The sequence below is a fragment of the Aegilops tauschii genome, chromosome 7 (genome assembly GCF_002575655.3).
Source record: "Aegilops tauschii subsp. strangulata cultivar AL8/78 chromosome 7, Aet v6.0, whole genome shotgun sequence".
In the NCBI taxonomy this organism is placed as follows: Eukaryota; Viridiplantae; Streptophyta; class Magnoliopsida; order Poales; family Poaceae; genus Aegilops; species Aegilops tauschii.
In genome coordinates this window covers 108,973,886-108,983,181 of record NC_053041.3, presented here as the reverse complement: position 1 = coordinate 108,983,181, position 9,296 = coordinate 108,973,886, and the positions used below count along the sequence as shown (strand labels likewise).

General features: G+C 42.6%; 1 protein-coding gene across 1 annotated transcript; it reads right to left on the bottom strand.

The window, feature by feature from the left end:
• Positions 1-1,639: 1,639 nt before the first annotated feature.
• Positions 1,640-9,029, bottom strand: LOC109753358 (uncharacterized). Its single transcript, XM_020312262.4, has 4 exons — positions 8,761-9,029; positions 3,239-8,656; positions 2,165-2,372; positions 1,640-2,034 (listed from the first exon to the last, which is right to left on the bottom strand). Exons 1-4 carry the CDS (start codon positions 8,917-8,919, stop codon positions 1,931-1,933), a joined length of 5,889 nt encoding a protein of 1,962 aa, XP_020167851.3. The 5' UTR covers positions 8,920-9,029; the 3' UTR covers positions 1,640-1,930.
• Positions 9,030-9,296: the final 267 nt, after the last annotated feature.

Below are 9,296 nucleotides of genomic sequence, written 5' to 3'. Positions count from 1 at the left end.
ATATAGTATTTGTCAAAACCGAGAGTATGTACGTGTAGTATGTAGTATATAACAATGATTAGGTAGTATATATACTAATTTTTAGGTAGTATATACCATGTTTTGAGTATGCTCTTTTTTACGTACAAATATGTACGTATTTCACAAATATAACAAAAACTATGGGTTCATATGCAATTTTCTCATGTAACTTGCTTTGAAATATCTTAGATATAATACATGAACATATTTAAAATAATAAAATAGTAAATATAGTATCACATGGTAGTATATGAGATATGTGGGGTAACTACCACCCACATATCTCATATATTACCATGTGATACTATATTTACTATATATATATATATATATATATATATATATATATATATATATATATATATATATACTTATAAAAAATGATTAGTCCCGGCAATGGCAATGGGGAGGAGCAAAGGCGCGGGACGACCGAGCCAGCACAAATGAGAGGTGAAGGAGGCGGCATGGGTGGGGGGAGGTGTGATGTCGCGTCGGCTTTGACTAGTGGGGGTTGGGAAACATCCTTCCTGTGAGAGATGAAAGTTTTAGGGCAAGAGTTAGAGCATGGCTAATAGTATAGCAAGTTACCATGTCATGTAAAGCTATCACTTATAATCACTCGTATAATAAGGTTGACTATAGGGTTGTCTATAAGATTAGTGTTTTTTAACACTTTTTTCTTTCTCTTTCTTCATATATTTATTGTATTTTTCTAGGAGCACGTGTAGAGGCAAACTGTTTCACGAGAGCTCACTTCTCTTACTTTTTCATGTCTCTTTTCTTCACATAGGTAAAAGTACCATGTGAGAGGGTTATAAGCTTGCTATTATACTTGCTCTTAGTAGTCCCCAAATATGGAGATAAGTGTGGGTATTTTTGGAGTGCTACACAGAATTTGCTAGTGGTGTTTTCCCCTAGATTGGCAGTTTTTAGGTGTTACAACCCTTTTAAAAGAGGCTGCTAGAGTAGTAGAGTTGCTCTTATCTGATTTATATAATTTACCCCAACAGTTGGATGACACTTACTCAGTTATCTTAGTTCGTGTGGCCATTGTGTAAAAAATGATAAACACATGGGCAATAATTACCACAACCAAAACTACACATAGGTGAATGGTTTTGAGACCAGACGGAGTGTCTTCTAACAACAGGTCTGAATGCAAGCTTGGAAACAGTAAATTCAGACCATAGCAAGCGCGAATAATAATACGCGCTCACCATATTATCGCTTGTTCTTTCCTAAGTTGGTAACACTGGTTTCTCTCGCTTGCCAGAGTGACATGACCATCACTGATGGCACCATCCCTGATCACCCTAAGATATAGAGAATGATTTGGTCAGGGGATTCAAAGATGTATTTGTGGAATTCTTCAAGCAGCAGCTGCCCAATATAGGTTACACGACAAAGCTCAGAAGCGTGGAGATTAACATGTACTCCCTCCGTCCCATAATATAAGAGCGTTTTTGACACTAGTGCGGACGGAGGGAGTAGCACTCAGCTGCTGCTTCCCTGGGCGACGTGGTATACAAGAAGATACAGATGCCATGTGCCCTCCAAATATCAGAATCAGATCGAATGCGTTTCAAAGGAAAAGTCGTGCCAGATTTGATACAAGATATGTTCCCAAATATCAGAATCTTGCCCTATTTATGTGCGCGAGGTTGGACCATGTTCAGAAGGGTGGAAACCCTTGATAGAGTACATGCATGCAAGCATACATAAATATACATGCATGAACGGTACGTGACATGTTAGCTGACTAAACGATTTCATTTATGAACCATAGCAGCAGATTAAACTCAGGGCGACCGTCTCCACTGTAAACGGGTCGATTTTACTGAACCTGTTGCCACTATATGAACCATAGCAAAAGACTTTACCAGCCACAGAGATACAATCTACACACTGATTACATGGTGAGGAAGTTGCTTTGAGCAAGCCCAGGATACAGGAGTGTCGTAATCTGAGCAAGTGACCTGACCAATGGTTTCAAACTGGAATGTTTCTCCAAAGCTGCCAACCAAGAAAACAAGAGAGAAGATGAGACGAACTGCATAAGCACTGTTGAATAAATAAATTAAGTGGGCCACTAAGGATGGTTGCTGCTGGAAACCACATCTTAAAATAGTACAAGAAGCGTTACCGTGAAGCATCGCCTTAATTCCCTTGGAGAAATCTTCAAACCGGCCCAGCACTGGCCTGATGCCGCATGACTGGGACACGCACAGTTCCATGTAGAGTGATGCCTCGAGGGTCACCAACAGAAGACGGCATACCCTATCGGTCTCCCCGCTGAGGGCGCTCGATCCATTTGCCCCCAGTACTTCGGTAACGATAGAAACCACTTGATCCTGGAAAGAGTAACGGAAACTGTGATCAGGAAAAGGTGCACTCACGCAAAAAGAAAAGGTTTTCACATTCCTTGTGTATATTTGATCATGGCACGTAGAATTTTATACCACTCGTATCTGAGCTAGATTTTAAGCAGTGATGATGTTCCATCCATCAATGTTTGTCATCAGACCCAGAGATGTCTGGCAGGATTGCACCTTTGGGATTGAGTTCCAAGTAGTGGATTCTATAATTATTACCAAAAATGCATTACTTCCTAGTTTTCCCATACTCCAGAGCAATACCTTGTCGTTTAAAGTTTGCTTTATCACTCAGCACTAAATTTGTTTAACTGAACTGGTTAGTGGTTTTAATAACACCTTATTCGATGCCATTGGAAGCTAAGACTAGAGCAACAATTAGTTCTCAAATTAACTTTGACTCTTCCATTCCCCAAAATTATAATGTCTACACCTCAAATTAATAAGATTGAAGTCAAGTCAATACTGCACCAAGCTATATGAAATGCATTAGCTACTTGTTTATAAATGAAGTATACCCCATTAATCATTCCCTGCAACTTCTACAAATCTTTCTAAGCCTTGGCACTGAGGAAGGTTTCGTGAATTTGCAATGAAATTTACTGACATGAGGCACCACACATAGCAACTTAGAAAGACTTAAAGGGCTAAGCTAGAATAGTGGAATAAGGTTATCACCAGATTTCATGATACCAAGTTTAGATGTATATCTTATACAGCTTTTTTTTCCTTCAGGGTCTAGATGTATCTTATACAACTATACGCTAACAAAAACATGCATGCAACAAATATACACAATAGTTTTAATTCGAACAGTAAGGGCCTAGAGCAATATCAATAGTTACCTGCAGACCATGAAGAATATCTGGCATGGGAAGTTCAGGAAAATGTGCAAGATCAACAAATTCTAATTCTCCTGCCCTTTTTACTGCCTCTTTGGCTTGACTGCACAGGAATTTCATAATAAGGAAAGCTATTCTGTAAATCTGCACAGCTACCATCTCGGTAAAACGAGTCTGTTTCACAGAACCAGAATCTCCACTATTTTTGTCTCTGATCACCAGAGATAATGCTGCATTGGAAGGAGCAGAAATAGCTGCAGTGGAAAGAGAACTGCTTGCAGCAAATCTGAACCATCCATGTTTGCTCCTGATGAGTGGTGGATCTTCATGAAGCACCACTTCTTCCTTAGCAATAGGAGGACAACAAAATGATGGGTTCCAGTTTGGTGAATCGCCAGTCCTTGCACTTCCTCTGCTAATAAAAGCAAGCAGGTGGATAATAATCTCTCTTAATTCTGAATCTACTTGCATCATACCAGTGTCCCGTGGAAAATGATATTTTGCTAAAACACATAGAAGTGAGAGGATATTCTCAGTTAAACTCAGAGCTGAAAGTGATGTCTGCGACTGTTGCAACACCGCCCTTTTCTTGTTCTGATGTGTATTAACACTTTGCGCAGATAGATAAGAGGACATCAGCGGAACTTGTCCTGCAAGGAAGCTGACAGTCCCGTTCGCAACACTGCTACGAGAAACATCATCATCCATACAATGGTTGAGAGAGGCGACTATAGCAAGAGCCAAACTCCACATATGCACATCCTTCGCTTGGCTGCTCAAAGAATTTCTGAAACAGGAGTCATCCAGAGATAACTTACTTAGAAGTACCTTCAAGAAAGCAAAAATATTTGCAGACTGAAGCATTTTAGCACCTTCCTTTGTCCGCCCCAAGGTCAAGAGGAAATTCAAAATTACTTGAGTAGACAATATTGCACCATTCTGACATTTATGCAGTATAGCCTGGAGACGGAAATGCTTTTGTAGAATTGGCAACCATACATTGGGGGGTATAAAGCCCTTCAATAGTAAGTCCATTGATCCAACAGCAAGATCAGAATATTCCCTATTCTCAGCCAATTTGCAGAGTACAGGTAACAACCTCATACTTATAATGGATGATTCACCAAACAGATTAGCATCACCTGATCCATCTTTCATGTCATCCTTACCATAAATGAATTCAAATAAAGACAGAATCAGAACAAGGAGGGACTTCACTGGTTTCTTAAGAGCAGGACTTGATGGCACGAGATCAACTAAAAATGATGTGCTGGCACCTGAGGTTCTCATAAGAAGTACAATAACTGGATAGAGATGAACATAGCTCTTGGTTTGCTTAGCTTGGTGAAATAAGAACCTGGTAAGTGTAAGCAGTAAGTCCACTTGCCCAGACAATAGGGGAAACAAAACCTCATTCGTATCAACTTCAGGAAATAGAGAATCAACAGTTGACTGCAAATATTTGCATGCACATCTAATTGCTGATTCCATAGCTGTTGCAGAAATCCCTCCATCAGGTAAGGTGAGTTCATTACTGGAACTTGTTCCAGTGTAGACAGATAGAAATGTTATGAAGGACCTTAATGTACAAAGCTTTGCATCAGCATGACGCTTCATCAGATTTGCTTTATGCATAATATCCAGCATTTTTTCAGCTACTTCTTTGCAGGGTTTCCAATCTGAATGATTCCAAAGTTTAACTCCAAGATCATCACGAGTGTGTGCAACATCAAACAAAACATTGCCACTGACTGCTGGGAAGGCGCTATGTGGTTGCTCTGTAGCATTGCATTCAAAAAACTTAAACTCCAGAAGGAAACACAAGAGCTCCTGAAAGGGACCAGGAGTAATCTGACGACCCTCGAGTTCTCCATGTATATGATAGTAAAGATCATTGATTACCAAACTGGTAAGTTCTTGCTCACCACTGTAGCCATGCAGGGCATACTGTGATAGCAGAGCTATGAATGCACGGTGTTGTAATAATTTGCTAGAGATTAGCTGAATCTTCTTCACTGCCGACAAAGACAAGCTGGCAGTATCACCAGTGGACAACTTCGTTATCAGACGGATGATGCAAACGCATGAAGCTACCTTGGCACGATGAAAAAGCTCCTTCTGGTATCCGTTGCTTGACAAATGATTGATAAAATCTTCCAAGAGAGCACTATCAAACCATTTGCAAACTGCGTTGCTTGGAGAAGATGCAGAAGGTTCTTTTTGCCCCGTTGTACCATCTGCTACAGGATTAGAAGTTTTTGCTTCCACAAGTAATCTCCCTTTCAAGAACAACTCATGTGACATGATCTTGAAAATTTTAGCCTGGCAATTATACCTCGAAGAAACTTTCTCATCAACAGTGTCAACAGGGCAATGATCAAAGGTGCCACGAATACAACGTGACAAGCTCTCCCAGAACGTTCTAGAGCTTCGCAGCTTATCTAATATGCATATGAATTGCACACCACTTTCCCATAATGCCTCGAGTAGGTCAAGGATGCTAAGTAACAGAGAAGGAGAACTATTCATAAACTCGGTCGAATTTTCAATGTATCCCAACATTTGCTCAACAAGTCTCGAATTACTTCTTGAACTGTTGAGGGTAGAAGAACCATTGGTCTGAGAATTTGCAGAATTACTATGATCAGCTTGTATCATTGCATTCTCCTCTGTCAGTGAAACAAAAAGAGCAGGCTGATAGCGAGCAACAGAAGTCAGAAGGCTGAATATAGCCACGATCAAACAATTATTAGTATCATCTTCCTTGTTAAGAATTTGGGAAATACTTGCTTGCAATCTACATATCTCTGAACCATCAACAAGAAAGCTACCATTTTCCATGAGTTGAGGTTGGACTCTGTGGGCAGTGAAGCACAATACTGATAATGCTCTAGCTGCACTAACTTGTAAAGCAGAATTCTGAAAGGACATAGACAATATTGTAGCTGTGATGAAAGGTAAGGGCTTCAATGAAGATGACAAAACCAAAGTAACAAAAGGTGCAACTGGCATCAAGTCCTCTGGTAAGTTGGACAGCATGAAAAATATAATATCAAGTCCACAGCAAAGAACAAGTTGTATATCTTCAATATCTTCAACACCATTACTGAAGCTGCCACGCGATTCCAATAATTGCATGGACGTGCACACAGCATGCCAAAGAACACTGTGAATAGAAGAATCATATAGTAGCATTTGCCAAATGATGCCACCAAGCTTTGACAAGAATGGTTTGACTTGAATACAGCTCTTCACCAATTCAAACACCTTCAAGGTTGTCTTCCAGCGACTATACTTCTTGTGTTTCCAGTTCATATGATTGACCATGATGTATTGAATTGAAAAAACAATGAACGGTGATATCATGTCATCAGCGGCGGCTCCTTTCCGCAAAACCTGAATGGCAAAATCAAGCAATGAAGTGGTAAGTGATGAACAGTCTCCATTTTCCTCAGAGGCGGCAAAAAGCATTCTAGCTAGTGCACCAGAAAGTAGCCAATCACTTGAGGGGTCATTTAATCGTGAGCTGAAGATGCCGCATTCTAACGCCACGTCGAACACACGGTATGGAACACACTTCAGAAATTCTGATAACATGCTGAAGGTTTTTGACATTATGCTGGCATTATTACCATCTTGCTCATATTTGAAAATTGATGAGCAAAGGATTTTAACAACATCAATCCTGATATATTCTCCAATTTGGCCCAAACTCTTTGATTTTTGAACAGCAAGTGACTTGTCAGCATGCAGCAAAGCAGAGCACAGATCCTGATTTGATGATACCATCTGATACAGTAAGTCCATTATATCGCAGGCTTCCACATAATTGCATGAATATAGATCTTGTGCTAAAGTGAGGAGCAAAATGAAAACGCCTGAATGTGGGAACTCCCAACGGACTAATGCAGCATTGTCTTCAAGACTTCTCAAAATGTAACCACGTGTTCCACGGGGTAATGTAATGCCTTCCATACCAGGAATGCTGATTGGATGATGAATTTCAATTTGATCACAGTAGTTCAGACTATCAGGGACACTGCCAGGGGTTGCATACAGTGTTGTTAGCCCATTCATCCTCTCCAGGTAATTATATACACATTGAGCAGGCCATGTCCCATAAGAAACAGCTGATAAGAAGCGAAGCAGATCTGTTATTTGGAAAGGATACTCTTTCTCCACCATTTGAAGAACAGATCTGATTGGACCATCAACACAACTATCTTTGTCCCAGAATTGCATACATAGTGATTCCTCTCCACCATAAACTTCGCATATAATATTCAGTATCACACCAAGAGAACTGTCTTCTGTCTGATAAGATATCTCATATGAAGCAATGAAAGCTGAAATGAAAGATCTCAGTACAGCACGAAAACCAGAAACAGGACCATCTGACTCCCTGAAGATGCTTGAGCAAAGAACTCCAAGTAAATAATTGAAGGGTGCAAGCTCAAAAGCCCGCTGGGCATAAGATGCATGATCAATTTCCAAGTTGGCATTATTTCCTGGAAGAGACAGGAGCAGGCAGTGAAAAACTGCCCAAGCAAGAAGTAGTGGTCCTGATTCCACTTCAAATTCAGGCAATCTTGATACTTCAATATCCATCTCAAGAATTTCAGCAACAGAATACTGGGAATACCCTCCACTGAAAGAGACTTCGTCATGAACCATTCGGAGGAGATTTTCGAGGTCCAAAGTCTCGATGAGAATAAGGAGTAGCTGAGCTTTAGCATAATGAAATGATCTCTTTGCTTCAGCAGACACAGCAAATTTTCCAACATCATAAGAGCCAGAGAGCATATCCCTAAACAGCGAGCACAGAGCTATCCACAGCCCACCATTGCACCTTGAGAAGTTATCACAGATAGCAAGAAACAGAATGTCCAGGATCAGGTTAATCTCAATCAAGCTTTCTTCCAGCCAAGAAACCGTCAAATCAGCTGCTGATTTCACCGAAAATGCAGCCGCAAGGGAATCTTTAATGATGGACAGCAATCTCCGCTCCATCTCGTCACTGCCTAACAGCGAGGCCTCTTGCTTTATGGCGTCGGATGAATCAGAATCATCATCTGTGCATGTGGCATGAACAAAGATTCTCCGAATGCACTTGAGCAGGCACTGACGCTCAAGGTAGTATTGCAGAGACACCCGCCGAAGGAGCTCCTGAGGGTCAGCGTCACGGGTCGTTGGGGCGCTCTCTGAAGACCGTTTCACCAGGATGTACGACTGCACCTCGTCCAGGTCGAGGGACTTGCTCGCGCGGAGCGCGGCCTCCTTGAGGTCGGGCTTGACGGCCAGGCGGTGCTCCCCGACGGCGACCTGGCCGGCGTCGAGCGCGGCCCTCGAGGCGCCGTTCGGCTTCCCGAACATCGAGACCGCCCCGCGGAGCCACTCGTGGTGGCCCTTAATCCGCTCCGCCTGCAGCACGGGTGGGAGCCAGCGAGTTAGTCGCGACCGCGAGTGTTTGCGGGGCGAGGAGGATGGGGGGAAGGGGACGGGGGAAATGGGTACGGGGGGCTTACGAGGGCGTCGGAGACGGCGGCGGAGGGGGAGGCGGCGGCGCGGTCGAGGTCGTCGCAGAGGGCGACGAAGGGGTCCCACCACAGCGAGGCGGACACGGTCTTGGTGCCAGCGCCGCCCCCGGCGCCGGAGGTCGATGCGGGGGCGCCGCCGCTCGCCATGGCCGGTGGGCGGTGGTGGCGCGGAAACCCTAGGTTCGAGATCCCGACCTCGCCAGTGCGTTTTGAGTGGGAAGAGCAAAAACCCAAAACCCTATTAACGACTCACCGTGTGTCCAAAACAAATGGAGCATATTACGAAAATTAAGTGCAGCCGCTTCAGAGAGGTTTTTTGTTCAGATATTGTATACACGAGTAGTACAAACAGATGCACGAGCAGTACATGGAATTTAGAAAAAAAGCTACCCCCAAGTGCCCTGTAAGATTACAAGTGTATGATAGACATCGTGGTTTGCATCCCCATGATTTCGAGACTTCTGCCGTACATGCTGAAATTGGTACTCGGTTCTTGCACGATGCTCGCTGTCGTTGTTTGACTA

What these genes read in the sequence shown, in the direction of transcription:
- LOC109753358 (XM_020312262.4), bottom strand. Translation starts at nt 8,919, where the DNA reads ATGGCGAGCGGCGGCGCCCCCGCATCGACCTCCGGCGCCGGGGGCGGC. An exon ending in ATATTCTTCATGGTCTGCAG is followed by an intron (nt 2,373 to 3,238) that starts GTAACTATTGAT and finishes TACTCTTTCCAG; the next exon opens with GATCAAGTGGTTTCTATCGT. An exon ending in AATTAAGGCGATGCTTCACG is followed by an intron (nt 2,035 to 2,164) that starts GTAACGCTTCTT and finishes CTTGGTTGGCAG; the next exon opens with CTTTGGAGAAACATTCCAGT.